Source organism: Pempheris klunzingeri, chromosome 21, assembly GCF_042242105.1.
Source record: "Pempheris klunzingeri isolate RE-2024b chromosome 21, fPemKlu1.hap1, whole genome shotgun sequence".
In the NCBI taxonomy this organism is placed as follows: domain Eukaryota; kingdom Metazoa; phylum Chordata; class Actinopteri; order Acropomatiformes; family Pempheridae; genus Pempheris; species Pempheris klunzingeri.
Genome location: NC_092032.1, coordinates 14,772,668 through 14,795,972, shown reverse-complemented (window position 1 = coordinate 14,795,972; position 23,305 = coordinate 14,772,668). Strand labels below are relative to the sequence as shown.

Here is a 23,305-nt window from a genome sequence, read left to right as displayed (position 1 = left end):
ATTACAACTGAGTAAAAATACGGACACAGGAAATAGTAAACATGTATTTTCTTATTGAAAGCACACAGACATTCTTTAAACTTTATCACATAACATTGTCATAAGTAGTTTTGGTGATTACAAGTGTTAAAATATATCAGAAAACTAATCTGTACAAACTACACATAATTACATGAATTGCAGTTTGATTAACTTAAAAAAGGAAATAAAATAAAGTGACCAAATGGGCCTGTGCTCAAACTATCTACTTATGTGGATCTCTGCCTCTTTGTAACGATGCCGGACGTCTCCCCAGCATCCTCAGGACCCCGTTTCCCTGGTCTCACCAGTGTTGACACTAGAAGAGGAAGACACAACAGTTAGAAATCAAAAACCCTAAAATTACTCGAGGCAAAGAGCTTGAAATGTACTCTCTGCCCTCACTCCCTGGTCAACAAACTCACCAAGTTGTCTCTCAATCACCTCCAGTTGTTTCTTTTTCTCCTCCATGTCTTGCTGCTTTTTTACAGTTTCAGTAGACTTCATTGTTTTTAAGCAATCCTCACGTTCCTTTGCAAACTCGTCCCTGCTCTGCAGAACTGACCGGTACTGACTGAGCAGGCCTGTCAAACAAAATAAGAGGAGTTAAAGCACAGTTTGACTGAACAGGACCACAGAAATGAACCTTAAAATATAACTGAGAGAGGTGTCACCTATTTGTTCCCTAAGAGTGTTGTAATGCTGAGGGGGGGGGGCTCCGAACACATTTAATGTGTTGATTGGTGGTGCTTTATTCTGTGCACCTCCGAACTTCCCGTTGCCACTGATCCTGTCCCCCTGCCTGGTCAGGATGGTGGGGCACGGCATCCTATTCTGCACCACCTGTAAGCAACGGCACATTTAGAGGAAAAGCAACCACCGCACGGTTAATCTAGGGCACGGCTGCAGCAGCTAGCACAACTCACCGTCTTTCTGTACATGTTTGCAGAGTCCAGGTCATCAATCAGGATGGTATCTCCGAGGAAATTTTTAAACACTGCAACGAAAGCACAGGCAGGAAACCTTCAGACCTGTTTTGACAAATCTCAACATTCTCAACGTTTCAATGTTTACACTGCTGAAAAACGTCCTCTATCACAGTGAAAAGATTAAAGGAGGATAAAGAGAGAACTACAGAAAATACCTAAATAAGTTAAAACATTTTATTATTATTAACGTGGTGAAAGAGGCCCAGTTTCTGCTCCAGTGACAGGGCCCCCGGAGAGGAACTACTCCCCCCCTGTAAGGTTGGATCCCAGGTGGAACCATTTACCCAGGACTCAATAGGAGCACTGGGGGTATGAAGGAAATACCCCAACAACAGCAAACAAAGAGACCTGGGAAGCCTCTAGAAAACCACAGAAAGCCTGCACTCCTACTATAAATCTGCAAAGAGCAAACAGCAGCCAGGCAATGTCACACTGATCCAGTCAAAGCTCACCGATGTCGCAGCTCTCCTTGTCTTGGCGGTAAATCAGGAGCCCTCTGGCGTGGACTGGGTTCCCAGGGGGATCAAAGAGCATGGAGCCATTTCTTATGTGTGGCAGTGGTCTGTAAGCAATTTAAATCTTAGCAGAGAGACGCACAGATGATCCAAAACGAAGCAAAATTAGAGAACTTCACTGTTGTCTCTGAAAGATTTAGCTCCTTGTGAACAAATCATGTATACCTCACAGTTTCACTGATCATTTTCAAGTTCATGCTGTCAGTTATTTGATTTTTAGGTGTGTTTTTCAGACTGCGTCAGGCAGTCACTGACAACCAATCATTTCTATGTGATGTAAAGTTTACTAAATAATCCAAAACCACTGGTGTGGGCCTTTACTTTCATCAACACAAAACCACAACAGGAAGGAAGTTGTTCTCCATCTTGTAGATGATAATAATTATTGCCGCCATTGTCTGTACTTTAACCCAGAACGGTGGTTGTGAATAAAGGCAGTACTTGCATCTACATTTAATGCATGATGTACTTTTAAAATGTCCATTTATATTGCCCATGTTTCAAACAATAAATTCATTTGCATGATAACTTCCTTTGAATTACGACGTGTTTAAGCTGATGAATGAAAGCAGGATTTCTATGAGGCTGCTTAGTTGTCTCACAGTCTGTCTAACAGGAGGAGCCAAGATATCTTTAAATTACTGTTGTTGGAGAGCTTGGAGTAGGAGGAGGCTTAAAAATTAAAGACCGTAATCAAAGACGCACAGGAAAGCTACTCAGACGCAGTAGCATTACTGAAATGAATGATGCTGCATGAAGGTACACTATCAACAGACTTGAGGAACACAGGTTTAAACTGCAGGGACCCAAATGTCAAACTGAACTTTTTAGAGCTTCATTTAAAAAAAACAAAAAAACAATCATCACTGACGTAGAAGGTGTACCTGTCCCCTGGTGGCATATACACACTGTCGAGGGACATGACCTGCTGATTGCCTCTGGTGTAGTCATAGATCCTCCGTGCTGCTGCTATGGTTTTGGTGACGACACAGTCCATGTCGCCCCTGATGTGCCAGGAGATAACCCTCGCAGCATCGTCATCCTGCACGAAGGCCAGGTGGCCGACCTGTAGTCAGTAGGAAAAGGGTAAAACACACGACTCAAAGTGCGACCTGTGAGGTCCACCAGTCCTGCAAAACTGCTCTCGGACTCCTCGTCTTTCTCCACTGAACTGACACACTGATTGCACACATCTGCATGGATGTCACTGTTTCCTGAAATTACACGCTAGTTTTTAGGTAGCTAAACCAACAGAAAAGTCCTTCTTTCCTATGACTTACCACTCCCAAAACATCCGGCTGTGAACTGAAGTTATCACGGATGGAGCAGACTCTCGTGGGCACTCTCTGGATCCGTAAGACTTCAGCGTTCCTCTCTGCCAGAAGCCTATCAACGTTTGGGATCTGCAAAGAGGAAATACACAAATGTCATTTTGCGATAAAAAAAAAACCATATAGATGAGATCATTATTTCTACACTTCCAGAAGTAAAATCACTGCTTACAGACACAGTTGGTTCCATTTTCACGTTCCTCCTGTTCAGCTCACATCTGAGGTCGGTCTGTTTCCTACTTGCATCCTCAAGGCACTCTATTGCGGAAGAGGTACGTGCATTTCAAACACATAATGGCAGACAAAAAACAAAGCACCCACAGTTTCTCATTTAAATTTCCTCATTTCCACATTTTGAGGAGGAAAAAGTAGAAAAATGTGATTTTTTTCTCTTCGAGTGTAAGGTGTTTAAAAATACACATTTGTCTAGTATCTTACATAAAAAAGTATGCAAATATTTAAAAAAAGAAGTTAAATTCTTACTGGTCAGCGACTGAAGTAATTGGGATTGTAAAGAAAACATGTTTTGATATTCATTAAGAGCAACAGTGAGCTCATCTTTCTCCTTGGACAGCGCAGACATTTTACATTGGTTCTCTGCATCTGAAACATAAAACGATGAACAACAGACTTTAAAAGGTTTGTTCTAGCAAGTTAGAAATAAAACATCTCCTTTTTTTCCCCTCTTTTCTCATTTTTTTTAGATATCCAATTTCTGCCACCATCCCAATAAAAGAAAGAGGAACTGAATTTTGTATCTGGTCTAAAAAGCATTAAAAAAATAATTGGTTACTCTGGATAAATCCTTGGTGTGAACTGGCTGTTCAGAGAAATAGTCCACATAAAAACCGCTAACAGCAGGTCGTTTTTTAATTATCCAGACTAACAGTGACACTTTTTCTAAAAAGAAAGCTTGCAGTTGAATTTTCTGAAAAATCACTGTTATGAACACAATATGCCAAAGAGAACGTGAGTGGAAAAAAAGCCAATGAATGCCATGTTTTAACACTGTAAATAACACAAATTATATGTTATCCACCTCTATTGTATTGGGGTACAGACAGAAATGTAAGAAATGTCTTTCTCAAAACCCGATTAAATAAAACCAAAACTCTGCATGACTGGATACCATTATTGTGTGAGAAAACGACTTGTAATTGAAAATGGTAAAAAAGCTTTTGTCATATTTACTTTAACCCCCCTACTTATGCTAATGAATCACCTTCATGTACCAGTTTCAGCAGCAGGACTGTGCTAACAAAATTTTTCATCATACCATTGTAAAAATGGAAGGGGAGCTCAAAAGCAGCCAGCGGCCTGGGAGCCATTGTCACTCCAGGTTTGAAGACTAGGATGTAAGAACTGCCGTCTTCACCGGGGCTGTCCTCCATCACAGCCAGCCTCTGTCCAGAACAAGTGTACAAATATTATCACAATGTGTGTGATGTGCTCATTGGCTCCACTCGTGACAAAATACAGGCTGTGGTGTGGCCCGTGGTAATGATCACTCACAGTAATGTGGGCCTTTCCATCAACCAAGTTAAATTGAACGCTGTTGGTTTTGCCTTCAAACAGAGGGATGTTTTTGCTGCTGCCTCTACTAGAACTCTTTATAGAGACGACCACCTTCCCGTCCAGGTCCTGGCCTGTTGGGTTTCCATATGAATCCTGGAATCAGGCAAAGCAGACTGTATATCAGCTGATTAACACCCAAAGCACACCTTTAAAATCCACATATCTAAATGGCAAACTTACCATTATCCTCAGAGTCATGTTCTCCACCAAGGTTCGGTTGGCTATGTGTTTACTGTAGGAAACAGCAGGGGTTGGAGGCTGAGCGTCGGGTCCCAGTTTGACAGGATCATTGGCCACCACATTTATAGTAATCTAGGAGACAGGAAGCAATGCTGAGGTTGGTCATTTCTCTCAGTAAGTCATGAACTACTTGCCTGCAACAACAACTAGTGATGCAGATGTGAAAGACCACAATGTGGAGACCATCCCCATTCACTTTATATCTTTTAAAAGTTAACTGTTAGGTGGAATTAAGTTGTTAAGGCGCTGTGATGTTTCCAGATTTTAGGTTCAACCAACCTGCTTACTGAACAGGACTTTTGTATTGTCTATATGCAGAGAAAACTGGATGGTGTGCTTCCCAACTTGCTCTGGGATCTCTTTATCTCTGCGGTGACAAAAAAAGACAAAAAATAGCATTTACATTTCTTAAAGGAATAGTTCAACATTTTGGAAAATACACTTATTTGGTTTCTTACCAAGAGTTAAGTCAGCAGTCTGATACCACACTCACGTCTGTTCAGGAAATATTTAATTTCAATGTAAATATACTGCTAATGCCCACTAATTAATACGCTACCAAAACAGAGAGTAAAAACAACGATTCACAATTTTACGGAGGGCTGTGGGCCGTACTATTTTTACATAGCCAGGCAACTAAGCTAACTGGTGCTCACTTCATATTTACCAGATAGACATGAGCATGGTATCCATCTTTTCACGTCTAACTCTCAGTAAGACAATAATTGCATTCTCCAAAATGTCAAACTACTCCTTTAAAAATCCTGCAACAGCACTAAGAACCAGACAGGATATGAAAGGATGTTACCTGAAGTGAAAACAGTCGTTCTTTTCATTTTCCATGGGTTTACTACACTTCAGCTCAGTGGCCTAGGCGTAACAAGAATATAACAAATAAGATATTAGTTTAAAAGAAAGGCAAATATAAATCAGTGACAGCGCCTTTTGTCAGTCACTCACATTTTGTGGAGGCATTTTTCCTGAGGACACTCCCTTCCACAGCAACATGGACGCTGCAGCAGGGTTAAAAGTCGTAATCGGGCTTCCCTCATCAGACACCACAGTCACCGAGAACACTGAACAGACACACACAGATGCCCTTAGTTTGCTAAGACAGACGCTAAACCAGTTGCACACAGTGGAACAGGACAGTCACTGTGTGTTGCTGTATGCTATAAATGCAAACCTGGGAATTTGTCCCCGACAGGAAACTTGGCATTGGTGTCATACTCCACTGACAGGCTGACTGGTTTGTTGGGATCAGGGATGACCGTGAGATCCACCGATGGACCAGGGATGGGTTTCTTGTTGAATAAAGCTTTAAAGTCCAGCTGATAGTACCCCCTAGTGTAACAACAGGGTAACAACACTCCCACTGGTGACCTCTGAGACACGTGTGCTGCATTGAAAATGTCTGACAACACAATCCCTGATTTGGGAAGCTGCTATTGTTCCATTATGATAATAATAAAAATGCTTCCTTTTTATACTATATTATTATTACTTTATTATTATAAAGTGACACTCACTTTGGTCCACTGACACTTGTGACATTGAAAGAGGCTTTCCCCTCTGTGTTCACGGGTTGTGAAATTACAGCAGACTTCACCTTAAACAACAAGAAGATCTCCTTACATTTCTCCAGTTAGATCATTCTGTACAACTCATAAGTTCCTGGCCATTACTGATTTTTGCTGAACAGGGCAAATGGTACTTGTTTGTCATCCTTGTCAAACCTTCAGCATCGGAGTTGAAGACTTCAGTTCTACCACCACCCTTTGGTCTCCAGAGGGATTTCCCCACTTGTCAAACAGTTGGACAAGGAACGGTGTGACAATGCCATGGTCATTCAACACCTGCAAAGGCTTACAGATAAAAAAGATGTGCTTTGATGGTTAGTTTGTCCTGAAATGAACACAGCTGAACATTAAAAGCATTTCTTTCCTCAGGTATTATTAAGATTATTTTATTCTTACATTGAATAACAAAGAGGAGACAGGAAATGAGAGAGAGAGGGGAGATGACATGCAGCTAAAGTCCCCGGCCGGACTCAGACCAAGGAGGTTGTGATAACATGGTCTTTATCCCCTAGCCCACCAGGACATTCCAGTAAAAATCCCATATTACCCTTTCTGGCCCGCTGATGAGTTTGAGCTGTGCAGGGTCTCCAGCAGTCACTTTAACTATGACGTGCGCCACGTAGCCCCTGTAGTTGAAGCACATCTCTCTGGAACCAGGAGTCCCAGACTGAAACTGCACCCCCTTTACCAGAACACATCTGCTGCTCTCCTGATGTCAACACACAGAGTGAGGATCAATTCATCTGTAATTATCAGTATATCTGGGGATTGTTTGAACTTGTCAGTCACAGGCTTAATCAACATGTGTACTTGTGTGACTGGGCAGACACTTTTAACATAATGAAACTTTAACAAAACATTAGTATAGACACAAATACTTCAAAATTGTGCACTACCAAGTTACTTTATGAAGGAAAATCCCTCAAACCCACTATTTGGAATACTCTTCATGAGCTACTTAGCTGACTAAATAAAGACAACCTCATACAGTTTGGCGAAAACTGAGATAAAATGAAGATGACATGGGTGAAAGACTACATTTTAATACTGGGCAGATAAAGTCCTTTAATTTCTGAATTTCAAGTCAAGTTTGTGTCTCTCTTTTCCCACCTGCCATATAAACTCGATGGCCGGTTTGTCAAGATCCTCAGCTTTCACAGTCATGTGGTCCACACAGGTGGAGGTTAACGTTGTGGTTACATTATCATACTGGTCCACAAGCTCCAAGACTGCATAAGGAAACAGAGGTGTGTCGTCTAGTGTGCAACCACATTGTCAAACATAAGATGTTTTGGGTGATAGTTCATACTCACTGATGTTTCCAGGGAGGGTTTCACCCAGCTTCACTGTGTTTTGGGGCAGAGTTGCTTTCAGCCGTTTTGGTTCGTCTGGACGAGGCCTACAAACAAAACAAGCAATGATGTTGTTTGAAAGATACAGGTCTGAATGTTAAAGGAAAAGTTGAACAGTTTGGGAAATACTCTTATTTGCTTTCTTGGAGAGAGTCAAATGAGACAATCAATCCCACTCTTATATCTGTCCGTTAAGTATGCGGCAGTTCGCTTAGCTTGACTGGAAAAAGGGGGAAGCTGTTAACATCAGTCTGAGCCACAACGTATCATTTTCAGACTTCAGTTTTTGCAAATGTTTAATTAGTGACTTTAAAGGTGCTTCTGAGAGAGCAAGGCTAGCAGTTTTCTTCCTTTTCCTGACTTTATGCTAAGCTAACATGCTGCTACTACATGAACATAAAAGTATCTTTTATCAGTATCAACCTCTTGGCAAGAGAACAAATAAGCACATTTCCCAAAATGAGTAATGCCTTTAAGCATGCAAACACTGAATCAAAGCTTTGAGTTGGGTATGTGGCTTACACTATATAAAAGGAGAAACACACACTCTGGTCTTGGTAAGACACCTGGTAGAAGCGCTCTTCCTGCACCTGCGTGGGCACCTGTACATCAGGCAGCTTCCCCCGTCGCAGATCTTCCAGGTTTACATCTGCTGTCCAGTTAACCTTGAACACAGTCAGTCAGTCACAGTGAAAAATCAGCTGGGTAGTGCCCAAACACAATGATTCCTTAATGTCTAACTTATTGCAGGTAATACATCACAACAAAACCTTTCCAGATGAGAAAAAGATCTCTAACATTTCCAAACCATCATCAACATAATACATCAGATTATAATACATCAGCCGCCGTCCTCCTCCTGCATGTATTGTGGCTGACAAGAATTTGTCCTACTGACATTAGTCTGCAGCTTTAATATTTAATTCACAAAAGTAAAATTGGTTTGGCTCTGCGTCAAGAAACACAGGTGACTCATTTCACACACGGGCAGATGAGAAGTGCAGCGGTTAACATACAGCATATAGCATTAGCATGTAGCTTGGAGCCACAAAACCTTTCTATCAGGATCTTTTTCAGGACATGGCGGGGGAACAACCCAGCGATTTGGGATGCTCTTCTTCCTTGCTTCCATTCACTCATTCAGCCTCCTTGTGTGTGATTGCCCTTTTATTAATCCTGTCTGAGTAACGTTTGCTAAGGACAGCAATGCCCAGATGATTAAGGAAAAAACTGAACGTAAAAAAAAAACTGTGTTTTTTAAGTGTATACGCTGTTGTCATCTAGATGGGACAAGGGACTGTTTTCCCTCAAAAGGAGTGTGGTGATGAGAGTCTACTCTGGATGACATATTTCCGATCTGATGTGTAGGATATGATGCAGTGAACACAACAGGTAGACGATGTATGCCAGGCACACCTTGATCTTGGAGGCTATTTCAGCAGTGAGCGGCACTTCCCTGCAGGCCTCGTCATACAGAATATAGAACAGGTTCTCCAGCGACCCTCCAGCCAGCCATTCTATCTTTTCATTGTCCCTCAGCAGCAGTTTCTCATCCTCCTCACTCCGTCTGCAGAGTGCCATCACGGATACTCGTGTACTGGGAACCATCTTCAGCTCCTTCGTGACAGACGCAATGTTCTTCTGACTCTTGTGGGAGAACAAAGAAGTTATGGAGCTGTCATGATCAAAGTTTTAGTCAGAGAGTGTTCTACTGAGCAGAAAAACTTTATTTTTATTCTACTTACAGGCATATCAAATTGAACTGCGAGCTTTTGTGGTTCTCCCTGGATTATTTTCACATCTATGGGCTTTGTCGTGAACTGTCCAGCTCCTGTCCTGCTGCAGTTAGTTAACATGCAAGAAAACCCTTGAACCTGAAATTCACAGATAAACAGACAAGGATCAAAGTCAACTGACACAAACTATTCATTCATGTCCATTCATATTATTACTACTTTAAACATACTTTATGGCAAAGGGGGAAAAAAGACTCAAGGCAAAGGCATCATACAGTGACTAATCAGTCAAAATCAGAGGAGTCTTGAGGTTCCTGAAAAAAAAGCCATAATCCCCTAATAATTTTAGCAAATTAAACCAAATGTATGCATTACAAAAACAAGTCAGAACAAAGTGTCTTCATATGTTTTAAATTGTGAGATATAGACCACATTGACAGCAGTTCTGACCACATGTGCGCTTTGCCCCCTTGTTTTCCCTTTCTTCTCATGGGATGATGACTAAGACCATTGACTGTATATATAAAGATGGGGGCATGAGAGCTCCCAAAATGGAAGCCAAAAGATCTCGATCTCCCCCTGGTGGCTGGCTGTAGTATCAGTCAGCCGCTATGTTAGCAGATGGGACAGGGGCCGATTGTATCTGGGATATTTTGGCGTCATTTTGATTCGTACGAGGAAGCAAAGACTTTATCTTTATATACAGTCAATGACTAAGATGCCAGGATAAACTGTGGAGCAATGTCTCATAAGACAGACATCCTATTGCTCATCACCACATCTCAGCATCTCCGCTCAGTCAGAATTCAGCTTTATCTTGAGACGGTTTGTGGGCAGATGCTACAGACACCCCTGCGTTAATAAGCCCAAATACACTGTTGGGTTCTGAAATCTATCCTGATAAATCAAAATGCTCCTTTCATAGTTAGAGGAGTTAGTTTTTCACACTGACACCTGATGATCTCCCGGCAGCTATACATCCATACCTGGCAGCGAACATTCTGGTTGGGGCGAGCGGTGATGTTTCCAGCCTCGTCGTGAATTTCAACATGAAACCTCACAGGGTTTCTGTTCTCTACTATGATTGGGTTGTCTTCTGGTGTCACATAGAGGGAATATGGATAACCTGAAAAACATTATCATGCTGCTGAGAAATGGTTGAGTGTTTTCTTAACTGTTTTTTTAGGATAATTATTTAGACAGGGAAAGATAAGATGCTAAAAACACACTGCTGAAAGGATGGTGGTGCAATGATATAAAACATGGATTTGATTAATTTTCTTTCATTTCACAAATGATCATTTCAGTAACTGTTGCTAAACTGCTGAACAAACCCCTTATTTCAAGCATTTGACCAATCAGACATTATGTGCTTCGGATACAACCACACTTATTGTTCTAAATCAATAAGATAAGTGGAGTCTCACCAGGAAGAAGACTGATCTTGATGATCTGTGTGTCTTGTTTCAGGCCAGGCAGGGCCACTATCAGGTCATATGTCTGCAAAATAAAACAAAAGATGAAAATAAAGAACAGAGTTGATATTCTTTGAATCAAATGTTGTACTTTTTCCCTCTACTGGTCTAGAAAAAGAAAAAGGGGCGTGACATGTTCTGACAGGGCTGACAAGTGATATTTCCTTGTATCTTAAGTATCGGGCCATGATTTTACTGCAATGGTGAAATGTAGGTCCTTGTGCAAAACTGCCAAACAAATCTTTACATACACTGTGTTACTATTGTTACTATACAATTATACCTTTTATGTCAACCTTTCTGGTAAATGGCAAGCTAATGTTTTCTAAGGTGAGAGCATGTGTTTCCTCACCTTTGAATGTTGATAATTCAGAACTTTTCCTCTTGCTTTGACACCTTTGATGGTGCACATGGTCCCTATGCTGTCCACGTTCTCATAACTCAGATCCAGGCCACTTAAATGAATAAATAAACAAATAAATAAATATATAAGTAAGTAGCCTAGTAAGCGTATGCGTTAATTCCCACATCTGGCAACTTCAAGACAACAACAACAACAGTAACCACTACAATAATAATAAACCTTATCTCTATAGCACCTTTCAAACACAATTGCAAAGTGTATTACAGTAGAAACAAATACACACCAAACTCATAAAACCATAAAAGTACACACATTGTAGAACACAAAGTGGGTAAAAGTCAAGGCTGAAAGAATTACACAATGAGCAAGAAATTAAAACAAATAAAGTAAGAAGCAGTTGGCTCAAGTACAATCAGGAAATGCTTTCTGATTTTTTGAAAAGAGATTTGAACGAAGACAATGAACCAGTCAGCCCTATTTCCTCGGGCAGGTCAGCCCAGAGCCTCCTTTAGTTTTCAGTCTGGAGTCAAAGAGACAACGAACTCAGACACATAATTCTGCCTCAAAGGGGACTAAAAGGTCTAAAATACAAACTAGTGTCAAGCCATGAAGAGCCTTAGAAGTAATCAATAAGATCTAAAATCAATTCTACAAAAAAAACAGGGAGAGAATTGAAGAGGCTTTAAACAGGCGTGATCTTGTTGAAAGTTCTGTACAATCTGTCATCAAACATTTTTTGGAACAATAACAGAAGTTTTACAAATGAAGTGGGGTGAGCCACCTGCATTTGAGTGAAGGTTTGAGATTGGCAGGAGGCGTCGCCGGGTGGCCATATGCGTCTTTCATCTGCAGAGGAATGCTGAACGGCTCTCCCACATTAACAGTGGAGCTCACTGCACCGATATCGAAACTCTCAGCAGCACCCTCTGAGAAGGAGAAAAACAGCACATGTGGGTGAGAGGGGCATTCAGAGAGGGTCGTGCGTCTTACATTTCATTTTTGAGGGGTTTTTCTTACCTTTTATGGAGAACTTTAGTTTGTAGCTGGGAAGCTCTCTGCCTCCAAACACTTTAACGTTACCTTCATTTATCATAGTGCTCAGAGACAGTGTATACATCCCCAGGTCAGTCAGATTATCTGATAAAGGTGAAATATTTGCAAAATTGATTAATAATCTTTCATCAGAAACAAATTAGGGCATCCAAAAAGTAACCAACAAGAGAAACATACCAATTCTTTTGAACCAGTAATCCCACTTTCCTAAATTTTGGGCAACAAACGAGACAACCTCGTGACCTCCTCTTGGACCTATGTATGAAAAGCAAATAGAGTTTACGACACAACAGAGTTTACTACAACGTTTAGAGGACAAAATCACTGTTAAAAGCTGTATACTGTAGCAGCAAATCTAATTTTGTGTGATTACAAAGGTCAAAGACTTTGTCTTTTATAGTGTGCCTTTTCATACCACTTTTCTTGATCTCTTAAACTTTATCTGAACCTTTTCCTATTACAATGCTTTCGTTAGTGTCTTATACAGGCTGAAGGAGGATTTGCCCTAAGAACTCAGTACTCATGCCTCATAATTCACAGATTCGGGAGATGTTGCATGCAAAAGTTTGAATAAACTAGACTAAAGACAAATTTGCATCACATATACTATGAAGCTGGGTACCAACAAAGCAGTAAATATTTGTAAGCAATGAAAATTAAGCAGCAACAAGTTTTTATGGTTATTGTAAAAGCAAAAATGCCCAAATTTAGTTATTTCCAGCTTTTCAAATGAGAGGATTTGCTGTTTTTCTTTTGTCTGTCACAGATAAGTGAATATTTTGGGGGTTTACGCTTCAGACAAAACAAGCAATTTGACTACATTAACTTTAATTGACAATTCAATCAACACATGAATAACTATTGGTTGCATCTCTGGAACATATAAGTCTATAAAAACAGCACACAATACAACAGATAAATGTTGTGTGTACCATGTACCACTTTGTTATTTTAAAATAATAAATTAATTGCATTTTTATGTACTGAATTTTCCATTACATGGCCATGACAGCAGTTTTTGTTGCTTTTCTGCATCACTGTTCTTAAAGAAAGAGAGAAATGACGGAAAGAAATCATTTGTTGAATTTACTGCAGAGTACAAGTTAATCTTTTTTTCTACTAATTAGTTTGCTTATTAGTGCTGGTAACTTCTATCTTAAAAATAGCACAGCATTGTGCTTTGACAAATCAAACAATCTGATGTAACTTTTCAGAGTTTTAGAGGTGTAGGTTGCTCTTCTTACCGTCCTTGATGACTTTGAGTTCAATGACCAGTTTTTTACTAGTTCCATAGCCCGCTGATGGCATCCTGGATATGCACTTTCCCTTCTTGTTCAAAATTTGTATTTTGAGTGGCCCTGAAATTATGCAAAAGATGGTGTGATGTTTGGGCTCCATGAGAAGGGACATTTTTTGACCATCTGGTGTGTTAACCGATGTAGTGTATAAACATTTTACCTAACGGAGTCCCAGCCACACGAACAGCATTCAGTGGCCAGGGGTTTTTATCTGGCCAGTCCACTGTCAGTTTCTCTGGAAGCCTGGAACACAAGAAACTTGAGCTGATGAAGTCAGGCCAGGACACAGTGAAAAGGTGGAGGGAAATAAAACATAGCAACACATTAACACACACTGAGCATAACCGCCATGTCCACCAGCTGCCCCGGGATGGGATAGAAACAGAAGACTGCCATAAGCAGAAATTCTGGCCCAGAATTATGACCAGATAATGGGCAGATCAGATGATGACTACAGCATCTCTGACTGCAGTTCAGAATATGGCCGTAATCGTATGGCCGAGTCGAAGCTTTGTGGAATTTCTGAGGCTGCGTCTCATACTCTCCTGTGACCTCTGGACTGACCTGTGAGACCCACCAGAGGGGGGGGTTGTCCATTAACCCGGGTCTTAATAGTGACCTGGCTGTTTAAACTAAACTCTGAATTAAATCTTCCCAAGACAGGTATTATAATACCTTCAGGAGTGATACGTTCCATGCCAAGATATCACGCTCCAAGTCGGACCACAGAGATCCTTGCACAGCAATCTCCGTGCCCTCCACAGGGAACCATTGCCTAAGGTCTGGATGATGAATTGACGGAGTCAAACCTCCCCCACAGGTAAGGGCCATTAAAGCTTCAAAGTGGCACTCACCAGCTGACCCTGTGGACTCCGTTCTGAACCTTTGGGGAATAACCAACTGAAGGAATGTACAAAGACTCGTATAGACAATATCTAAGTATCTTCACTGGAGATACTCAAGCCATGAGAACAAAGGGAAGTTCTGTCCTCTTGGGTTCCCCTCCCTATCACACACTGCAGCGGACATAAATGACCAGTGTCCTCCTCACACCGAAATGCCCTGAAGGTTTGCCAGATAGCAGTCATAAAGGATGGAAATTCCTGAGCTGAACTATCCTATACCCCGTTTTTCTTAAATCGTAGCTGATCACTGCCACTAAGTTAACGGAGTTCTCTTAAATTTTCTTAACTCGCCTGAAACGCCATTCATAACAAAGTCTGTTTGATATTCATGCAATTCAGCAACCCTCGTTTTTGATAACTCTGAAGTGTTTCGTGTGGCCAGCGAGAATTCGTACTGTCTTCTTTAATGTTGCACAAGAGTGGACACTGCCAACCTCTACTCTGTAAAGAACCTCAAAATCCTTCAACTAGCTGTCAATATGGTAACTTTGGTTGTAGTTATTAAGTTAATTATTGATCATAATACCAAATTGATAGTTTAGTTACTCTAATGAGACTGTATCAGTTAAATCGGCTCTCTTTTGCCTTGTTTATTGAGGTGGTGCCCCAATCGAGGTGGACTTTACATTAAGTCCTATTAATCAATATAATTATTAATTATCTTTGATAATCATTAATTATTTCCAGTAGCCAAATTGCCCCTGAAATGGTGCAAACCCCAACATATTTTGGTGTCACTGTGTAACACAGAGGACTGAGCACAACAATTGTAAAGTCCAAACTAAGTGCTAACTCACTTGTCGTTGTCACTATCGATGTTTCTGTTGATGGCTTCATCGGTGACGGTCTTGTCGATCTTGGAAATGGGTATGATCTTTGTCTGGTCATAAAGTGCTTTGGGTTCCTAGAAAACAGAGTTGTTCATTCTCATGCTAAAAACCAGCAAACTTGCTGAAATAGATAAGTATTGCAAAATCAGGGCAATGCCGCCACCATGCTTCAAAATAATTTGTAGACAGAGAAAGACTATGACAGGTGAAACATAAACATTAGTAGGATTTTGCCATGTCTTATGAGCTTATTCCAAGTCACTAAGAAAAAGGATATTTGTGTGCAGAGCAGATTTTCAGTAGATCTGGATATAAAAGGCTTTGTTGTTTATGTGGTTGTCATTATGTGGTGATTCTTTGTTGTAATTTGACATTTTCTGAATTGACAAATGCTTTGTGCAGTACATCATGTGTAGTCCTACATATAGATATAAAGGAAGACAATTCTAGATCAGGTTTCCTGTCACTGTGAACCTGGCATGAAGAGATTTATTCCACTCCATTAAGTTACAGGATTTGTGGACCTTGTCTTAAACGATGTCAAACAAGTCTTAAACTAGAGAAGCAGCTAGATAAAGAGACAGAAAGGTTCAACATGCAAGAACGTCGTAACTCAGACATAGTTTGATAACTCATCTGTTCAAACTCTCCTACTCCCTCTGATCTTTTGCACTTTTTGTCTTTGTATTGTATTGTTTGTTTTTATGCCTGTTGTAATGCACTTTTTATTTGTATTTTTGTAAGGTGACCTTGAGTGTCATGAAAGGCGCCCTTAAATAAAATGTAGTATTATTATTATTATTAATAAATACACACTTCATAATGCATTCCTTACCCGAGTCACTTCAACCTTTCCTCCTGTGGCAAAGACATCTCTCTTATATTCTCCATACAGCAAAAACCGAACCACGGTACCATACAGAATGGGATTTGTGCCCCGAGACTTCAGCTGTAGGAAGAAGAACGCAGACATCAACATAGAAAACAGAATAATCAGACCATGCAATCAGAAAACACAAAAACACAAACAGATGCTCACGAGTTGGCCTTTTCTGTATGTTTTGCCGTCCCATTTGATAGAGGAGAACGTCGCCCAGGGATACTGCATTTTCTTAGTGGGCACATCTGTTCGGGTTATGGTCTCCATGTAGCCCAGGAACTGTATTTGCTTGTCCCACTTCTCGTGACACTTTTGCAGCCACTGCTTAAACTCCTTCTGAATGCTGCCTCTTTGTTTCTGTGAACATGAAAAGAAATTAGTTCAGCAAATACATAATGGCCTAAAGCTACATTAACATTAAGACTTGACCTCTAAGCAACAGAGAGATGTAGGGATATAGGTGTAGCGTTGGCAACTCTTAAATGTCAGCAGTTGTGTATGGGCAGGCTGCTGAAAGCTGTGAGACTCAACTATGTATAAATAATGGACTAAAAGATGTATAGACATGTGTCCCTGTTTCAAGTCATGCCAAGTGCTCTATAGTGTATTACAGTTACTGTTGAATGTGTGGCTGCAATGTCAATCATCAAAGATCATCAAAGGGCCTGAGAGAAAAAAACAAACAAACTACCTGTCCATTAACGTAGTGTGTGAACATCGTGCTCTTGTTCTTCAGCTTCAGCTCCAGCTCCATGAAGGTGAGCTTGTTCGTGCTGACCTCGAATTTGTCGTCAGTAAAAAGCACCCCTGAAAACCGCTTGTAACACTCTGCAGGCACGTCTGCTTCTTTTCTGGGCTGAACACACCAGTCAAACCTGTCACAAACGGACAGCAAAAACATAAGAAGAGCTACATACTGATTCATATATGAAGTTAAAGTTGACTTCTTGCTGAAAGTTAGGTGAGAAGATTGGTGCCACTTGATGTACGTAGGCTAAATACAGAGCTGGAGCCAGGGGGTGATTAGCCTAGCATTGCATAAAGACTAAAAGCAGGGGGAAACAGTCCAAAGTTTTAACAAAACTAGACAGTCTACAGCGCCAGCAACTCAGAGAATTGGTACATGGCCACAGTGGGGCTTTGAGCTAAATGCTAATGTCAGCATGCTCACACTGTCAAAGATAACATGCTGACGTTTAGCAGGTGTTCAACTCATGGGATGATGGGAATGTGATCAATTATTGGTTGATGATGGCTTTAGATGAGAAGTTAAGGGAACCAAAGTTGTTAAATATCAACTAGTAATCCATCCAGTGCACAGAAAACCTTCTTGCTGAGACTCTTCCAGACCTGAAAACTGTCCTCAGCCTACCAGAGGGACGACTGATAAGATAACACAATTAACAAAACCTATCAGCACAAATCAGAAAAAAAATCAGTCATGTCTCACAACACACACCCACCGTCACACCCCTCTCTCTCTCTCTCATAACAAAATAGAAAAAGTACTTACTCAGACACAGTGGTGTATGGTATGAGACGTCCATTCCAGAAACAGTCAAAGATTGGCCTTTGCCCTCTTGCTTGATGCAGGACTCTAGACTGATCATTTTCGGCGTCATCGTCGTCATCGTCGTCATCGTCGTCGTCGTCGTCGTCATCAGGAGTTGCTGATGAACAAGGAATCAAAATAAAATCTACAATGTCAATTCAAAGCGGTCATATGTTGGTATTTGTTTGGTATTTGTCTATTTTGGTTAATTAAAATAAAGGACAAAACAGCAAAAGGGAAAAAAAGAAAAGTTCTTATCCATACATGCATAACCTATACTGGTGTACATCTACTGCAAACATGGTGTTCTAGCCCATGTTCAAAGTACATATTCATTCTTTTAAAGCTTAAATACCTTGCATAGTATGTGGGTCTTTAGGGTAAGTCTCCCTGTCATAGAGGAAGGGATGATACCGAATGAGTCCCTCCACTGTGCCTCTGTCTTGTTCGGTGACGGCCTTAAACTCAAACGTGTCCACAGCAGCATTTATGTACAAAGTCTCCATGTCGTGGTCAACTTCCCGAAGATTCATCACATGCGGACATCTGGAGGGCTTCTCCCGCAAAGTGACCTGATTAAAAGTCATATGATGGGATGACTTGGGAAAGACTGCATTAAACCATGAATAGGATGCATCTCTCTCCCTTTTAAGATCAGCAGCCTCACCTGAATGTCAATTTTAGGGAGATCATTTGAGCTTGTAGAGCTGCTCCTCATGTCATTTCCACTGACTCCATGAATGTAATAGTGATATATGTGACTGAAATGCAGACAAAATATATCTTTTTTTTACTTTACATTAATTTATAAATAAAACAACTTGTTCAGACTCTTGAGTCCATATGGGACGGTGCAGGTGAATGGACTCACGCTAGTTCTCTGGTCCACACTTTGAAATCTTTCAGGAAGGTGATATGCTCAGGTAGGATTCCTGTAATGACCACGGCGGTGAAGCTCTCCTTCCCACGTTCCTCAGCGATTAAGGCATGGAGGAACTTCTCATCACTTCTACTGACATGTGAGGAGTCACCAGGCTGGAGGAGGAGGGTGAGACATTGCACAGAGGATAGACAGCAGATATGTTAACACAGAGAGCTCACAGTGAACTTCCTGGCACCACGATAACCACATTCTGAAGTTTCAAGCGTGCATTTACTTATAGATGATTTTAAAACGGAGCATTTACCTTCCTGCTTATGATGCTTCCGCTATAGATATTCTCTTTGTTCCTCTCTTTCCTCTCAAAGTCCTCTTTTGACACAACCAGCTCATGAACATCTGGGAGGCCTGCTGGTTTAGTGATCATCTAAGAAACAAAGGAAACCAATCTATAGTTAGGGGGTTTGTAATGTGAATGCCATATTTCTACTGTTTACCTCCCAGTTGTCACAACAAAGAAAAAACAGTGACAGTGTGTGTGGTTGTAAAAACATGTCTTATAGTTTTATAAACTACAAAACACAGAAAAAAAGAAGATTTCATGGAGTACATTAGCTTTCCTCTTCATTGTAGATTTTGTTACTTTCTCTGGCAATAATTCTGCATTCTTGACTGTTTACATTGAAGACTTACCCTGGTTGAGTCACCAATGTAGAAAGCAGCCTGTTTTCCTCCAACTCCAAAGTAGGATATATCACTGTTGATACTACGAGGGACAGGGTCAGGCCTAACGTAACCCTCCTCCCTGTGGTGAGGACAAAAACAATGGATTTCACATTTTGGGCATTTTAAACTAAAAAATGCAATATTGGGAGCATACCATGGACCATTGGCTAATATGAAGCAAGAAAATAGAGAAAGTACAGCACACGAACCTTGTTACTGTGTTGGAATTCCTGGTAAATTTAGAGAGTCTGTACACTGCCCAGTTAGTGAGCTGCTTAGAGGTCATCCCACACCCGTTATCTAAAACAATCACTGCAGGCTTCCCAAGAGTGTGATCAAACATCTGGAAAACAGAGCGAGAAGTAAATCATTTTCACGACTGCATCATCGACTGTTTGGTAACACTGTGCAAATTATGTTGAACCATTGTGTAAAAATATGGCAGATATTTTTTGCACTTGGGAGTCAGTGGCCAACAATACTATTTGCACCTGGGTGTAAATAACCAATGTGACTATTTACACCCAGATTTATGTTGGAAAAGTTTTGTGTTTAATGTACCCTGCCTCTTATAGTTGTATTTGACTTTTTTTTTTTAACCTAAACCGTAATCTTTTCCCAAACCTAACAAAGTAGTTTTGGTGCCTAAATCTAACCAAACTGGTACTAAAAACAGATAACAATAAAAGACAACTGAAAATATAACTTAACTAAGTCTACAAACAAATAATCTAATTTGACAGCTGGTCTTGCATAGTATTCAAACCCTGATCTCCTGAATGAAAGTCCTATGCTGAAACCATTGAATCACCACATTCACCATAAGAGTTAATTGATCTTTAAACTGTGTGGCCAAACTGGATTTAGTCTGGCTATTTGCACCTGGGTGCAAATGAACACTTCGTAAAAAGTATTGTGTCATAAATAATATGAGAAACTGCAGAACCAACCATCCAAATCTCTATTGTCCTCACTCCTGTGTTTTTAGCTGTGGCTGAAAGAGCGTTGTCGATCAGCTCAGCAAGTGCAAACGCTGAGAAAAAAAAATAAAAATAACAAAAAGCAGCAAGTTATGAAGGATGATAGGCAGTGCCATGTCACAAGTATACTATCTCAATCGTGTAAGCACTCACGCAGTGGTTTGTGGCCCGCACTCGCGTAGTACCTATAGGTGCCACTCTTGATTATCGTATCATAATGGGGCAGAAAATTGATATGTTCCTCTGTTGCTCCTGGAAGAGCTTGGTTCTCCTGTAGCAGCAAGTGGACTGTGCTGCCATCTCGAAGCTCCTCTAGAATTAAAAAATGGATTTTATTGTGTAAACTGAAAATAAACTTACAACATGATCTCTATCAATACATTGGAAGCAAATTCAGAATAAAAAAAGAAAAAAAAAAAACTTACAGGAGATGACATTTACAGGACAAATTATCCACAGTTTAAAATGTATTTATTTGATTTTCTTATCTATAATTTAAGGCAGCACCAACAAGGATGGATTTACTCACCAAATGTGTCAAAATCCAACACTGTTCTGTCCGTCGTGACCAAGACAAATCTTTCATGTGAACGGATTGCAAATTCCTGTAAATTAAAGAATAAATGTAGAAAGTAAGTGTCAATTGTGTCTTTTTTGTATTTGTTCTTTATTAAAGCTCAATAAACAGAAAAGTATGTGGCTGCTGCCAACTGCAACCATTCTCAGCATCTCCAATGTGAGGATTTGCGGCTTTACTGCTTTATATTATTATATTAGTGCTAAACGCACCCCTGGACCGAGCTTTACGACCACCATCTGTGACACATGACCCTACAACCTCAGACCTGGGATTGTTTATTTGTGATGTCTTGTGCAGCCATAGTTAAGCTGATCTTAGTTTGCTCACACAGACACAGGGTTGTGCATGCGACTAACTATCCCTTCCCAACCTGGCACCTTCATCCTACACACTAATACATACAGTGTTACAAATAGGCCTCGACCGAGAGATGAAGCCTACAGCTGCAGCATAGCATAGCATACCTTTCTCTACAACATACCACCAGTTTGTAGGGAGTCAACATTTGATTCTCCCACCTTTTGTAGCCCTCAATCTTACATTCCTTTGCCTAGTCTCTCTCTCTCTCTCTCTCTCTCTCTCTCTCACACACACCCTATAGTTTCTTAGCTAGTCACAGTTAGATTGATTGTATGTTTGATTTTGTTTTAATACACATGCTGTCTTCTTTAATATTGTACAAAAGTGAATACTGCCAACCTCTACTCTGTAAAGAACTCCAAAACCCTTCAACTAGCTGTCAAAATACTCATTTTGGTGGTAGTTATTAAGTTCATTATTAATCATAATACCAGATTGATAGTTTAGTATTCTATGAGATTGAATCAGTTAAATTAAATCTTTTTCCTCGTTTATCGAGGTGGTGGCCTAGCCGAGGTGGACTTTACACTAAGTCCCACTAATTAATATAATTATAAATTCTCTTTAATAATCATTATTTCCGAAATAATGCAAACTCCCAACATTTTTTCACTTTCTTGAGAAAATGATCATCAGATTAACTGATAAAGAAAATAATCATTACTCACTGTAAGGTTTCTTTATCAAAACTAAATGCTAACATCAAGGCTATGCTGTCTCAAGATAAGGAAAGATGCGGGCTGTTTTTATTAACAACTTGTCCAATGCCTGCTGTCCCACTAAGAAGTTCATAATATTATTTAAGCTGACAGTGCCATCATATGTGCACTCTTGAGAGATTTCTTGTCACGAAAAGCCACACATTAAAATATCCCTACAATGCAATCACTACAATGTCTGTGCAGAACAGAAAGTCCAACAAGATTCCAAACAAGATTTTCCTGTTATTAAAACAACTCACATGATGATTGTCTTAACATGCCATGTCTGCTAACTAGGGAGTGGTAACTGGTCTAAAGGGATGGTTGCACCAGGGAATTGAGTCATGGCAGAAGTCAGCATTCAAAATTCTGTGTGTTAGTCTACCTGCGACTGTGTCATACACATTTATGTGGTCTGTACTTTCTAGGAGTGTGGAGCTAAGAACAAATGTCAAAATAACATCAGAATGAAGCATTGGTATAAAATAAAAATAATATGGCACGACCAGACTTCCTCCCTTCATCTTGCCTGTTTTGCATGCAGGCAAATAGGAGAAGCACAACGGATCAACACCCAGTTGCCTGTGTATTGGATACACCAAGCTAGTACTGACGCAGTTTAATAAAATAAACCCTACCTTCATGATGGTTGCAATATTCAGATTTATACATACATCAGTGTTTTAGTTCATTCATGTTAGTTTATTCAACGGCGCATCAATAACGATAACGAGCTACACTGCTGGCACTACTTTTCTTTCTTTTTCTGGCTAATTTGTTGTTTTCTGACCACTTTATAGCCTCAAATGTCTCATAGAAAATTATAAGTGAAGAATAAAATATGATACAAATGTTAGTTAACATTTTAACCCGTGAATTAAAATGTAAAACAATACTTGTATAAGTGCATATTAACTTTTTAACCATCCTCACAGACAGACCAGTGTAAGTTAGTAAGTAACATTGCCTTGTACACAGCTCGATGAAAACCACTGAAGTCCAAACCACTAGTTTCCAGCCATTTTTCCGGAACGTTCAGCTCCTCTTCGTTACGACAGTCGTAAACACGGATCCTTTTGGCGGGTTTTCTTTCTGCCGAGGAATTAAACATCTTCTCCATTACAATGCAGCGTTGTAGCTTCGCTTTTTAGCGAAGCCACAAACACATTGAGGCTTCCTATCGCCTCTGAGCCCGTGCGCCGCTGATGAGCTTGAGGTGTGTGTGTGTGGGTGTGTGGGTGTGTGTTTGTGTGTTTTTCTTCTCTGTAGTTCCCTAGCGGCCTGTGTGACTACATTTCCCTTGTCGTATTCATGAATTTGATCATACGCTTCCGGTCTACGGAAGCTCGTTAGAGACATTACACAGAAACACGGCAGTAAGTTTT

At 40.4% G+C, this 23,305-nt stretch overlaps 1 protein-coding gene across 1 annotated transcript; it reads right to left on the bottom strand.

The window, feature by feature from the left end:
• Window positions 1–56: 56 nt before the first annotated feature.
• Window positions 57–23,099, bottom strand: smchd1 (structural maintenance of chromosomes flexible hinge domain containing 1). Its single transcript, XM_070852662.1, has 47 exons — window positions 22,888–23,099; window positions 20,809–20,884; window positions 20,433–20,591; window positions 20,250–20,332; window positions 19,509–19,642; window positions 19,267–19,378; window positions 18,881–19,000; window positions 18,565–18,728; window positions 18,361–18,454; window positions 18,049–18,265; window positions 17,655–17,811; window positions 16,833–17,016; window positions 16,301–16,498; window positions 16,097–16,210; window positions 15,229–15,335; window positions 13,687–13,769; window positions 13,473–13,586; window positions 12,406–12,483; window positions 12,193–12,312; window positions 11,957–12,101; window positions 11,164–11,266; window positions 10,764–10,836; window positions 10,323–10,462; window positions 9,346–9,474; window positions 9,017–9,247; window positions 8,123–8,265; window positions 7,562–7,647; window positions 7,359–7,477; window positions 6,796–6,957; window positions 6,405–6,533; window positions 6,198–6,277; window positions 5,855–6,012; window positions 5,629–5,744; window positions 5,477–5,538; window positions 4,948–5,035; window positions 4,609–4,740; window positions 4,366–4,521; window positions 4,130–4,256; window positions 3,337–3,456; window positions 3,026–3,111; window positions 2,803–2,925; window positions 2,407–2,588; window positions 1,460–1,569; window positions 945–1,015; window positions 693–861; window positions 444–602; window positions 57–337 (listed from the first exon to the last, which is right to left on the bottom strand). The coding sequence occupies exons 1-47, from the start codon at window positions 23,038–23,040 to the stop codon at window positions 249–251; spliced, it is 5,955 nt and encodes a 1,984-aa protein (XP_070708763.1). The 5' UTR covers window positions 23,041–23,099; the 3' UTR covers window positions 57–248.
• Window positions 23,100–23,305: the final 206 nt, after the last annotated feature.

What these genes read in the sequence shown, in the direction of transcription:
- smchd1 (XM_070852662.1), bottom strand. Translation starts at nt 23,040, where the DNA reads ATGGAGAAGATGTTTAATTCCTCGGCAGAAAGAAAACCCGCCAAAAGG. An exon ending in TTCATCGAGCTGTGTACAAG is followed by an intron (nt 20,885 to 22,887) that starts GCAATGTTACTT and finishes TTTAATTTACAG; the next exon opens with GAATTTGCAATCCGTTCACA. An exon ending in CCATACACCACTGTGTCTGA is followed by an intron (nt 17,017 to 17,654) that starts GTAAGTACTTTT and finishes CGTTTGTGACAG; the next exon opens with GTTTGACTGGTGTGTTCAGC.